The 14,000-nt window shown below is 37.7% G+C and overlaps 1 protein-coding gene across 1 annotated transcript; it reads right to left on the reverse strand.

The window, feature by feature from the left end:
• Positions 1 to 9,393: 9,393 nt before the first annotated feature.
• LOC127675786 (DDB1- and CUL4-associated factor 8-like) lies at positions 9,394 to 11,784 on the reverse strand. Its single transcript, XM_052171890.1, has one exon. The coding sequence runs from the start codon at positions 11,782 to 11,784 to the stop codon at positions 9,394 to 9,396; it is 2,391 nt and encodes a 796-aa protein (XP_052027850.1).
• Between the last annotated feature and the right edge of the window lie 2,216 nt (positions 11,785 to 14,000).

A 14,000-nucleotide genomic window follows, 5' to 3' on the forward strand; every position in this document is an offset into this window, starting at 1 on the left:
AAGATAGTAAGAACTGGTACCTTCTGTATGTTTCATATTTAACTCTAATAGATGAAGTTTAGGAGTCAGAAAACATTCATTGTAAATATGCAGTTACTTGTAAAGATAGAAATTTCTTATTCTGTGTGTTTTATCATAGAATTTAAATATTTATTGATTTTTGTTTTTAAAGACTACCTTCATATAAGCATATGATTCTAAAAACATATTTTTTCTCATCTCAGAGTAACCAAATGAGCAACACTAGGCCAAACGGTCTCTGTCCCAACCTTATCTAATGGTTTGGGGGTATATATTTGAATTCATTGTAATTTATGTATCAAATTGTAAACCCTGTAAGGATAAATCTGGTATTTCAACATTGAAAACTTTAACCCTAAAAATTGTAATTTGTCACAAAATATTATTTCTTTCCAGTATCTGAAAAATTTAAACTTTCTATTCAAATATCTTTCCAAAGTTGTTTTTTAAGTCTGCCCAATTGATTATAATAGTTAAATAACAATACTTCTCAAATTTAGTCTTTACTGGATTTTACTCAGGTGAAACATGTACTCTGAAATTCCTAAGACCACAAATCATAAGGATTTTGGAGGGTTAAACATATTGGACATAATGCAGTTTGATCCTATGTGTGTCAATCTGTTGCTCTTGGATGATTTGATGAATGGTTTGGTATCCCTCAACAGAAGAGTGAATGCAAAAAATGTGGTATATATACACAATGGAGTACTATTCAGCCATTAGAAACAATGAACTCATGAAATTCTTAGGCAAATGGATGGAGCTGGATAACATCATACTAAGTGAGGTAACCCAGAATCAAAAGATGAATCAGGGTATGCACTCACTAATAAGTGGATATTAACCTTGAAAACTGGAATACCCAAAACATAATCCATACATCAAATGCGGTACAAGAAGAACGGAAGAGTGACCCCTTGTTCTGAAAAGACTCAGTGAAGCAGTATAGGGCAAAACCAGAACAGGAAAGTGGGAAGGGTTGGGTGGGAAAACGGGGGAGGGAAGGGGGCTGATGGGACTTTCGGGGAGTGGGGGTCTAGAAAATGGGAAATCATTTGAAATGTAAATAAAAATATATCGAATAAAAATTTAAAAAAAGGGGGGGATGTAGGACTGGGGATGTAGATCAGTGATAGAGCATTTGCCAGGCATGCTCAGTACTCCAGGTTCAACCCTTAGCATTGTGGAAAAAAAGTAGATAAACTGGAGGCCTAATTATTTTTTCCTGGAATTAAATGATCAAAGGATATAAATAAATTTAATATATTCAAAAATCTGTTGCTTTCCATGACAAATGAAGTCCTGACTCTGGAAGTTGTAGTATAGCTTTTCCTGGTTGACAGTAGAAATGAGGACTGGAAGGGCAGAAGCATCCAGGAGAGGAACTCCAAATGTAAGATGGCAGTTTCATGTTTCTGGTGAATTTCAAACTTTTGAGTATCCCTGCAGAATGTGCATGGGTATCATAGCCAACATGGATGGTCACCTGCTGCTTCTACATCTGAGACCATGACAGTCTTTTCCATGTCTTAGCAATAGGAAGAGTAAAGGTGTGATTTAATGGGGTTCAGATTACAAATACTCTAATGATGACAGCATATTGGAATGTTCTAAGTTTCTTAAAATTCATCAAATATTAAGGGTTTGTGCGTGTGTGTGTGCATGTGTGTGTGTGTGTGTTTTGTTTGGTTTTGGCTTTAAAGTTATATAAGTTGAATTTGATCTGTGGGATCTTTTGTTGGAGAAAATTACATAGCATGAGAATGATAAGCATTTCAATGTTGACTGTCTTTTATAAACAGTATCCTCAAAAATGTGATTAGAAGGCTAATAAACCTATACTTGGATATATAATATAATCTGTTGACTAACGGTATTTGAGCTGCTTACTTATTCCTGGAGATGAAAATGAAAATTGTCCATTGATATTTTGGGATACCATCAAGTCGTGCTAGTATGCTTTGAGCACTGAAGTGATCTTTAACTAGACTTTTGGTTTCTAGGATGGTTGGATGGAAGTAAATGTATGAATGTTGTTGGATCCATGTATGTAAATTAGAAGTCCTTCTCTAGATTCTATGAGCTTTTGTTATAAATATAAACAGGGATAATAATTTATGATTATTAATAACTAACATTTATTAAGCATTTACTGTATACTGAATCACTATTCTAGTTTTAAAAGATTTTTTGTAATATCTTTATTAAAGTACATTTTACCATGAAAATTCATCCTTTCAAAGTGTACAATTCAGAAGTCCTTACTATCATCACAAAATTACCCAAATGTAATCACTATCTATTTTGAGACTGTCTTTCTTTATCACTCTGGACAGAAATAAGTCGGTCCTGTTCTCTAGTCACCTTAAGTCCCTGTCGATTACCAGTTTACTTTCTATCCATCTGGCCAGGCACTATTCTTAATGCTTGCTCTGGTTCCTCTACTCTTCAACATAGAGTGCTACAATTCTCATTTTACAGGAGAAAATTTATGCCCAGAAATGTAATTGCCCAAGTGTTCATGTATTGATGCATGCAGGTGAATTGATGGGAAGAACACATTAGATGAAATACAGTTTGTATTGCATTGTTAGGTACACGGAGTGAGCACATTCCTTCCCAGGGTATGTCCCCTCTTACTCACCTTTGCAACCTGGAACTGTCTGGAGTTAGATATGTCTTTTTTTTTTTCAGAGTAATGAGCTCTGGCATCTGAGCACACGAAGCAGGCAGACGCAGGTTTGCTGTCCTTCTTCCTCCTTGAACCCCCTCTCCTCTCTTCACACACACATAATCTATTTTTCTTTAAGCTTGAAGAATCAAACTATTACTTAAAATTTTTCCATTTCACACATACCACATAGGATACTGGGCCTATTTCTAAGACTTAAGATTAAAGTCATTCGAGAACTGAATGCCTTTCTATTTGGATTGATGTGGTAAGAATAAAGATTTTTGCCTTAATAAATAATTAAAATAAATAAATAATAAATATAAAATAAAATAATATATATAAATAAATATAAATATAAATAAAAACATAAATATAAATATAAAATAAAAATAAAATAAATAATTAAAATAAAAAAATAAATGAGTGTAAAATAAAACAGCATATTCAAATATGTAAAATAAATAAAAATTGCAAGAACCATTTAAAAAAAAGAAATCCACTATGAGGGCAAACATTTAATTTTCAAAATGTGTTTTCCCTTTTTCCTGTTATCATTAATTCTGAATGCTAAATATGTTCAGATAGGGTCAAAAGTTACTTAAACATATGATTGTGAATTGAAAAATAGATGATAATAATGAGGTATTGGCAATATTTCCATTTTCATTTGTGTGTGATTTTTTTTTATATAAATACAAGATGTAAAGTACTGATGGAAGCAAACTATTTCACTGAAACATTTAAACAATTCAACATTATAATAAGTACAAATAAACCTGCTCAAATATTCTGGTTAATGCATTTTTTATCATACAGTAGATGCCATTCATTCATTATATATCTGAGTTGTCCTATAGGAAAGTAGATGTTTTTAATGTTGTCTGTCTTCAAGGCTGTTTCTGCAAGTTTACTGTTAAAATTCACTAAACTACTTAAAAAATAATGGTAGTCTTCTTGTGAACTTGTACTCTTCATCTTCAAATTTTCATGATTCAGAAAACATATATTCATATTTACTGAATGTTCTACCAGGATATAAAAATTAAGTCTGAATTTACTCTCATTCACTTTTGAAATTCAAATTTAGATAATTTAAGATAGTGGGTGTGCCAGGAAGTAAACAAAAGAATATGATTTCTCTGTGTTATGTTTTTGGCTCATAGTATGCTAGAATGAACATTGCTGTCACCTTGGACTAGCAAAATTTTGGAAACTTTGGCCTGTTCATTAGCAATTATTATTTATTATAATTCTTTTCAATCTCTAGTCTTTTCCACACCTGTACTTTTAAGGAAATGCTGCCTACAGATGTCTTTTTTAAATGTACAGTTTGCCATGATACAACTTTATGCAACTACATTCTGTGCATAATTAGGAGACTACTCCACGAAGGTCATGGAAATCTCTAAAGAACTCTTCTGTAGATATTTCAAATTGGAATTAAAATAATGTTCTGAAAAACTGTAGCAAAAGTGGAGTTTTGTTTGATTATTAAATTGAAATTGCTTTCCTCACTGTCTCACAAGATAAAACTTTAGTCTGTATGTCTTTATTATACACTAACAGGACCAATGTATGCAAAAATAAAAATCATGTGTGATTTCTAATTACTACACTACCTTTACAATTTATTAAATAATTTATTTATCTTCTTATGTATATGGTATATATATATATATGTGTGTGTGTGTGTGTGTGTGTGTGTGTGTGTGTGTGTGTGTGAAGCTGTCTTCCTCTACTGCTCTGTACTGCATTTTCTTGATGCCAGTTTTCTCACTGAACCTGAAGCTTCCTGCAGCTGCCTAATAGACTCTGGGGAATCTGTCTCCCAAGGCTGTGTCACTTACTAATCCTGTGGTTGCAGTCATGTGTACCCCTACCCAGCTTGGTGCTGGAGATATGAATTCCAGATTTACTGCTTGAAAATCCAAGAGCTCTTACCAACTGAGCCCTCTCTGTAGCCCCCATTTTTATCTCTATATCTTTGTACTTTTGTTCTGTTTTGCAACAGAGGTTTGAAATATACCCAACCTTCCCATGATCTTAATATGTATTCCATATAAGAGAGTACATGTCTGAGGAGTGAAAATCCAAGAGCTCTTACCAACTGAGCCCTCTCTGTAGCCCCCATTTTTATCTCTATATCTTTGTACTTTTGTTCTGTTTTGCAACAGAGGTTTGAAATATACCCAACCTTCCCATGATCTTAATATGTATTCCATATAAGAGAGTACATGTCTGAGGAGTGAAGTAACAGGTTTTTGCCTATATTTTTCTCAGATTAAATATTACTTTTCCTTCTATATATGAGAATTGTGTCAATAGAGAGATAACACACATTATATATCTATTTGATACATTATATATATTTATATATTTATTTAAATTTCTTCCTTTATTACCAATAATACCACAAAATTATAAATATTACAAATCCCACTGACTTCGAAATTTATCTCACATGCTTGTAGGGCAGAAGAGTTTGCACAGCTCAAGTTCTGTCACAATAACAGAAATATTCTGGGTGATACACGTTTAACCAAGTCTTTAAAAAATAATATTTAAATTCTACTTGCCTGTAGGAATTGGCTCATTTATATATGTGTGTGTGTGTGTGTGTGTGTGTGTGTGTGTATGTGTGTGTGTATGAATGATGTCTGTACACATGTGCCTGATGCCCACAGAAACTAGAATAAAGCATCATATTCCCTGGAACTAGAATTCTGGATAGTTGTAAGCTACTATGTGGGTAGTGGAATTGAACTCAGATCCTCTGCAAGGGCAAGGGCAAGGGCAAGGGCAAGGGCAAGGGCTCTAAAGCTCTAAGCAATCCCTCTAGGCCCTAGCTAAGATGTCCTAACACATTTCTTTCCTTGTTTGTTTGCTTGCTTCATATATTAGAAACTGAAGTAAAAAATTATGTAAGAAGCAATGGGTGTGAAAATTTGAAAGCAAATGTAGGTGGGGATATCTCTGAACAGTAATGCAGGACTGGAACAGGTGCTGATTTCTTATTGCTTCCACAAACCCTGATGCTTATGGTATGGTCTGAGTGTCCTACAGAAGAAGGCACTTCTTTACACAAAGCTAAAGAATACAAGAGAAAATATGCAGATCTGGAATACTTGTGGACTGTGGTAATACCCAACACAAACAAGGGTAAGCCCACATATGAATAGCAGTGTACATGAACAAATCTACCCTGGCATATCTACCCTTACTCTCTGAAAAAAAAAAATGTAAGTCACTACTTTATCTTTCAAATCCTTTTGCCAAATACCTATCATGACAAAAATATCTGAGATACAATCAGAAAAACCTGAAAGACTTTAGGTTAACTGACTTAATACAGTAAAAAATCTATACAGCGAGTCCTTGTTTTTACAAACAGAAGTAGAAAAGGAACTACCAAATTAGCCAGTTTTTATTAGTCAGTTTACATAAAAATGCATTAACCAGAATATTTGAGCAGGTTTATTTGTATTTATTATAAGGTTGAATTGTTTAAATGTTTCAGTGAAATATTTTGCTTCCATCAGTACTTTACATCTTGTATTTATATAAAAAAAATCACACACAAATGAAAATGGAAATATTGCCAATACCTCATTATTATCGTCTATTTTTCAATTCACAATCATATGTTTAAGTATCTTTTGACCCTATCTGAACATATTTAGCATTCAGAATTAATGATAAAAGGGAAAACACATAAATAATTAAAATAATAAATTGGCAGTCACTAGAAACCACCAATGTTATGTTAATATTGATAGCATACATACTACCCATTTTTAAAGGATGCTCCAAACTCGAGATCTTAGTTAAGATCTCTTTATGTCCTCTCATTTTTAAACATAAATTGTACATGTATATGAATACATTTGCAGGCTTTTCTCTATGAATAACCAGAGTTTGTATCAGGAAATTTCAATAGCTCTCTACTTTCTATGGAGGCACAGGTCTCTTGGTGAACCCAGGTATCACTGTTTGTACTAGTTTGGTTACCTAGCTTGCTCTAGAGCATTTTGTTCCACTTCTCATACTCAGGATTACACAGGCAACCTGTCAAACACACCAATCTTTTATATAGGTTCTAGGTATGTAAACTCCACTATTTCTAATTGCAGTCAATGCTTTAGCCACTGAGCCATTTCCCAAGACTCTATGCCTTATTTTAAACCACAGTGCAAAGTTCAGACTTGCTGGTTTCTTCAAGCAAATTTCTTTGGGATCTCTGCTGACCTTTTCTTAAAAACCAACATGTAGAGTCTTCTTTAGGCTTTAGGGTCCCCAAGTATTTATCCCTAACAGTGAATCTCGGGGAACAGAGAAAAAGATTAACTCTTACTCCAATGTATATCTTATTGTGAAAATTTCTCTACATGCTCTCATGGGAGGAAACATATTATCAATTTCAGGAAGAATTATTGAAGGGCAGCCACTGTTGGGATGTTCAATTACATCCTTCATTTGAACAATAATCTGGAAAGAAGGATATATTTTAATTTATGTTATAATTTATGGAAGTTTAGAGAAGTTGAGTGTTTGCATACATATATATATGTATACATACATATATATATATGTATGTATATATGTATATATAAAATAGAATTTGGTCACTCACCATGCACAATTTACGTTAAATAACACAAAAAATAAAACAACTTAAACTCTTCTAAATTATATTGCAGTTTTAAACACTGTTTAGATGCCAAAATTCAATTTGATTTCTTTTAATTTTTTTTTTTTTATAATTTACCTGCAAGTGTGTCTGTGTACTAAGTGCATGCCTAATGTCCTCGGAGGCCAGAAGAGAGTTTTGGATGCTGTGGACATGAAGTTACAGCCAGTTGTGAACTGTCATGTTCATGCTGGGACTCAACCTGAGTTCTTTGGAAGAGCCACCCCTGCTCTTAACCACTAAGCCACACCTCTAGCCATCAAAAGCATTTTGCTAATAGTTTTATATAGAGTATTCTTATAAAAATAGAAACCATCTGTTATTGCTGTTGTTACAGTTCTAACATAAAGGAATTATTCAAATTTAGTGGGAAACTCATAGACAAACATTAACCAAGGAAGATTTTTTAGAAGGTAAATAATGGTATTTCTCAATCATAACCTTTCAAAAACATTGCAATGGCAGGCTAAACAACATAGTGATTGAATCTAATTTCTTTCCAGCTTTAATGTGCTTAAATAATTCCATATTATTAATGTAGATTCAGAAAATGTTAATAAACCGAAGGAATTATATAATTCCTTATCTTATTAGGAAAATAACTTTATCCTCTTGTCCTTTTCTGTGGCAGAAAGCCAAAGAAGAAAATGTGGTGTGTGTGTGTGTGTGTGTGTGTGTTGGGGGGAGGCATGATAAGTAGTAGTATGGTTTCTGTTTGAGCTAAGGCTAAAAGCCCCAGAGACCCTAAAGGGATGGTGAGAGTTTTGCCTGTTCCCAGGCACCAGGACCCTGTCACTAGCCACAGACCCCCCTCCTCCTATAGATTTGTGGCCATAAGTCACATAAGGGCAACACTGAAAGCCCATACACATATAGAGGACATGACTTTTAGTCACGTAGGCTCAAGAGAGATCTTCATTTTAATGATGTACCTAAAGGCCTGGAGGGCTTAGCCAATAAGCTTTCCTTCCCAGATATTCTTCCCTAGAAAAGGTATTTAATCTCAGGCTCACCCTGAGAATTGGGGTATGGTTTTATACACCTACTTTCTGCCATGACAATAAAGGCCTTAAAACCATGAACTGCCTCTTTTCATCAGGATCCACCATGGAGAAGGCCTTCATCTATAGAGGCATTGTCTAATCTTCCATAGGAGGCCTCTTTGAACCCAGAGTCACAACCACCACCAAGCTCAAGCCTGCCACTGTCAAGCCCCGGAGCAGCCAGAGCTCCCCACAACCCTAGCCCTGGCCAGATCCAGCCCATGGGGCCAGATTCCATTTTCAGCTTTTCCAGGACTTCTAGAGGTATGTGGGTGTCCAAGATCCTGGGAACCCCACGACCCTGGCCTCTTTGCAGGCCTGAGGACCCCAAACCAGCTGTGACTGTTCTGTACCTCACACTGCTTTTCAATCCCTTAAGTGGTGTCCAGGGGCTTCCGTATTGCCCCAAACCTTCCTAGTGACAGCATGAGGTAAGCATGGTCAATTTCCTGCATCCTGTCTCTGCGAGTGGCCAAGCCCTCTTGTGGAATAGATGCCAGACTCATAACCACCCACGTGTGTAGTCAAAGGTTTACTTTAGAAGAAAAACACCATGGTTTATTTTATTTTACTTTACTTTAGAAGAAAAAGTTTCTTAATATTTTACAACAACCTTAATATTTAGAATCAAGTCACTGAATATTTTTTAAACCAACAATTTTTGAAGAACAGAAATAAGATCTTACATGACTATTAATTTTTTTTCACCAAACTCAGGCAATTCTATAGGTTATCTGTAAGAACACAAAATAAGCCTCTTGAATTTCTATAATCATGGAGTATACAAGGTAACAAGGAATAAAAGCAAGTAATATAAAGGTGGGAGAGAAAATGTGGAGAGGAATTAGAAATACTTTCATTATAAATCCCTGCCAAAAGAAGGAGAAAAAAACCTACTACTCAAATCTGTTTTGAAAAGTACTATGAAGTGGTATTCAGCTTTAGGTGGTATCTCAGGACATCGGTTAAGAAGCCTGGCACTGTGATTCTTGTTGGTTTTCTTCCTCAACAGAGCTGCTGGAAGAGTCACTGAAATGTCCTCCTCCAACATTAATTCTAATACCTCTCCAATTGCGTTGGTAATTTGACTGTGTTAGGTGACTCATAAGAAACCAAAGCATGTGGTTGTCAAACAGGGAAGTGTGGTGCAAGGTGAAATTATCTCGTTTCAGCTTATTAATTTTAACCACATTCTTTAAGCCAGCAAGCTTCTTGGAAGGTTCAGCTATGGGTGACCAGATCTTGACTTCATGGTCTAGCCCACTGGATGCCAGTACAGGTAGGTAAGGATGGGGATCAATACAGTTTATTGTTCCTCCTTCATCTGCCTCTAAGAACTGAACTATCTGGCTGGATGATTTTTCCCAAATGAAGATATGCCCACAATCACTACCACTCATCACAAATTGACTTCTTGGGCCATAGAAATGTACACCTTTCACTGTGGCATTATTTCTGTGTCCTTTATATCTCTTAGCATATTGAGCTCCATCACTATCAGAAGCGTTGAAGATATAAATATCTTCATCATTATAGCTAGTCAGGATCTCTGTGCCATCATAACTGTACATCAGAGAGGTGATGTATGCTGGGTAATCACAGCTAAGAAGGTGATGAGGGCAGAATTTTTTGAGAACTCCATTGTTGACATTCTCATCAATTTTCCTTTGGTCATAAATCCTCACAAACTGATCTTGCCCACCTACAGCAAATTGGTAGACATTGACAGGATTCACAAACACTGTATACAGTCCCACTTTCTTATCACCATCTTTGGTTACCACCAACTTTGAGGCTGGCTGGGCTTGTCTGAGGTCAATACTAAAGACAACTGCATCTTCACCTGAAGTTAAGAACCTAAAGGGGGAATCTGGTTCCAAACCCAATCTATGAGATGCTCCTGCATGCTTCACCAAACGCTTAGTTATGTGGGTGCCTGCCATAGTAGACAGCTGTGCAACTCGTACTTGCCCATCACGGCCACACATAGCCAAAATGGCATCATTACAGTTAGGAAGGAATTTAACCTGTAAAACATTATTTTTGTGGCCACTGTCAAAGTTCAGTACTGGTCGTTGATGAACCCAGTCCCACACAATCACTTTTAGATCGTCACTGCCACTAGCCAGCAGGGTGCCACGTTGGTTAAAATGAACAGTGTTGACACATCCAGCATGGCCTTCAAAAACATATTGTAGGGATAATCGCTGCACAAATAATCTTGCACCACAGGCTTCATACACAAAGCGACCTCTTGAACCCAGCTCCCTATCCCGAAGGGCACTAAGGACATTCCATCGAGGTCTTGGGAGAGGAGATGTCTCTAAGGCCATCCATTCATCTATTGAACTATCATCATCAATGTCATATTGCTCACTGCTGTCCTCACTGGTTTGTTCATGTACCTCAGAGCCCTCTTCCTGATCATCCACAACCACACCTTCCTCCAACACATGGTGGTGGAATGGGCTTTCGAGTCCCTGTTCCTCCACAATTTCACGAGCCCCCAAAACATGGTGGCGGCTTTGGAACAAGCTTCCAACTCCATCCTCCTCAACCTCACCTTCCTCCAACTCATGGTTCTGGATCAGGCTTTGTACTCCCTGTGCTTCCACAACCTCATTTTCCTCCAACTCACAGTGCTGGACCAGGCTTTGTGCTGTCTGTGCTTCCACAACCTCACCTTCCTCTAGCTCACAATGATGGAAATGACCTTGCACTCCCTGTGCTTCCACAACCTCTCCAGCCTCCAACTCATAGAGGGGAAACAACCTTTGCACTCTCGGTGCTTCCACAACCTCATTTTCTACCAACTCATAATGGTGGAACAGGTTTTGGACATCCTGTGCTTCTACAATCTCTCCAGCCTCTAGCTCATAGTGACAGATTAGGCTTCCCCCTCCCTGCCCTTCCACAACCTCACCATCCTCCAACTCATAGTGTCGAAAAAGCCTTCCCAGACTCGGCTCTTCCACAACCTCACCTTCCTCCAACTCTTGAGGGCTGGATGAACTTTCTGAACTGCTGATACAATTGTCAGAGTCCTCCAAACTGGGAAGATTGGAGTTGTTGTCATCATCATCATCATCTTCATCATTATCACCATCGTCATCACCCTCGTAACCCTCATAACTGTCACCAGAATTTTCATCAGTACTTTGAGGGCTGGAAACTCTGCTGTCTTCAGTGCCAGTAACATCACTGCTTGGTGACAGACTCACTTCTGGATCCATCGTTTTGATGTCAGAATTTGTCTCTGTGTCTACCAGCACACCAGAAGTCTCATCCAAGCAGCTGAGTAGACTTACATTCTCCGAGGTCTCTGTGATGTTTGTGTGACTCTTGTGAGATGACATTTTGAAGGAATTTGCTCTAGTGGATGTGAACTGTGGAAATCACTAACTACTCAGACCTAAAGCTGACAGTTTCACCAAACTGACAGATGACAGAATGAAGAAGTGAGAGTCCAGGAGCTGTGAGCACTCTGCACGGTCATCACACTTAAAAATGATCGACCTGTAAAATGAGAGACTATTAAATACAAAAGCAAAATGGCAGAAATGAAACAGCTTGCTGATGTGATGTACATTACAATAGCTGATGAGGTTCATAAAGTTTCTTATCTCACCTTTCCAGGTAACTTAGAGCAACTTCCTGTTTTTGTTTCTCTTTTTCTTCTCTTCTAGATGGCAGATTGTCAAAGCAAGAGGCAAGGAGCAGTAAGAACTCTGCAAGGTCCTCACCTGCAAAATGAGAGACCTGTGAAATGGGAGACCTTTAAATACAAAAGCAAAATAGTGGACCCGAACCAGCTTGCTGGCGGCGTGACTTACATTACACCACCCCTTTCTCACCTCTCCAGGTAAGTTATGGCAACTTACTACTTTTATTTCTCCTTTCTCTTCTTTTGTTCTCTTCTCTTAAGGAAGATACACTGGAAAAGCACGGTCAAGAAGCAGCAAGCACTCCACACGGTCTTCACAGGTAAAATGAGAAACCTGTAAAATATAAGGGCTTTAAATACAAAAGCAAAATGGGGGACCCAAACCAGCTTGTGGGCAGTGGCAGCGTGACTTACATCACACCACCTTTCTCACCTCTCCGTGTAATTTATGGCAACTTAATGCTTTTATTTTTCTTCTTCTTTTTCTTTCTCTTCTTTTGTTCTCTTCTCTTCACGAAGACACACTGGAAAAGCAGGAGGCAAGGAACAGCAAGCACTCCACACGGTCTTCACAGGTAAAATGAGAGACCTGAAAAATATAAGGGCTTTAAATACAAAACCAAATGGTAGACCCGAACCAGCTTGCGGGCAGCGGCAATGTGACTTACATCACACCACCTTTCTCACCTCTCCGGGTAAGTTATGGCAACTTACTGCTTTTATTTTTCTTCTTCTTTTTCTTTCTCTTCTTTTGTTCTCTTCTCTTCACGAAGACACACTGGAAAAGCAGGAGGCAAGGAACAGCAAGCACTCCACACGGTCTTCACAGGTAAAATGAGAGACCTGAAAAATATAAGGGCTTTAAATACAAAAGCAAAATGGTAGACCCGAACCAGCTTGCGGGCAGCGGCAATGTGACTTACATCACACCACCCCTTTCTCACCTCTCCGGGTAAGTTATGGCAACTTACTGCTTTTATTTCTCCTCTTCTTTCTCTTCTTTTCTTCTCTTCTCTTCACGAAGACACACTGGAAAAGCAGGAGGCAAGGAGCCGCAAGCAGTCCACACGGTCTTCACAGGTAAAATGAGAGGCCTGAAAAATATAAGGGCTTTAAATACAAAGGCAAAATGGTAGACCGGAACCAGCTTGCGGGCAGCGGCGGCTTGACTTACATCACACCACCCCTTTCTCACCTCTCCGGGTAATTTATAGCAACTTACTGCTTTTATTTCTCCTCTTCTTTTTCTTTCTCTTCTTTTGTTCTCTTCTCTTCACGAAGACACACTGGAAAAGCAGGAGGCAAGGAGCCGCAAGCAGTCCGCACGGTCTTCACAGGTAAAATGAGAGACCTGAAAAATATAAGGGCTTTAAATACAAAAACAAAATGGCGAACCGGAAACAGCTGCTGACGTATGTATACTATAGTAGCCGGTGAGGTTCATAAAGCTTTGTATCTCACCTCTCGGGTAACTTATTGTTCTTCTCTTCTAGACAGCGACTGGAGAAGCAAGAGGCAAAGAGCAACAAGCACTCTTTAAGGTCCTCACACACAAAATGAGAGACCTATGAAATGGGAGACCGCTAAATACAAAAGCAAAATGGTAAACCTGAAACAGCTTGCTGACGTGATGTACATTACAGTACCTGTTTCTCACCTCTCCGGGTATCTCAGGGCAACTTACTCTTATTTCTCCTTTTTTTCCTTTTCCTTTCTCTTCTTTTCTTGATCTCGTCTCTGTTAGGGAGCAGCAAGCACTCCGCACGGTAGTTGCCGGTAAAATGAGAGACCTGTCAAATAGAAGATCGTTAAATAAAACCAAAATGGCAGACCGGAAACAGCATGCTGACATAATTACAGTAGCCGATAAGGTTCAGAAAGCTTCATTTCTCACCTCTCCGGTATCTC

The sequence above is a fragment of the Apodemus sylvaticus genome, chromosome X, assembly GCF_947179515.1.
Source record: "Apodemus sylvaticus chromosome X, mApoSyl1.1, whole genome shotgun sequence".
NCBI lineage: Eukaryota > Metazoa > Chordata > Mammalia > Rodentia > Muridae > Apodemus > Apodemus sylvaticus.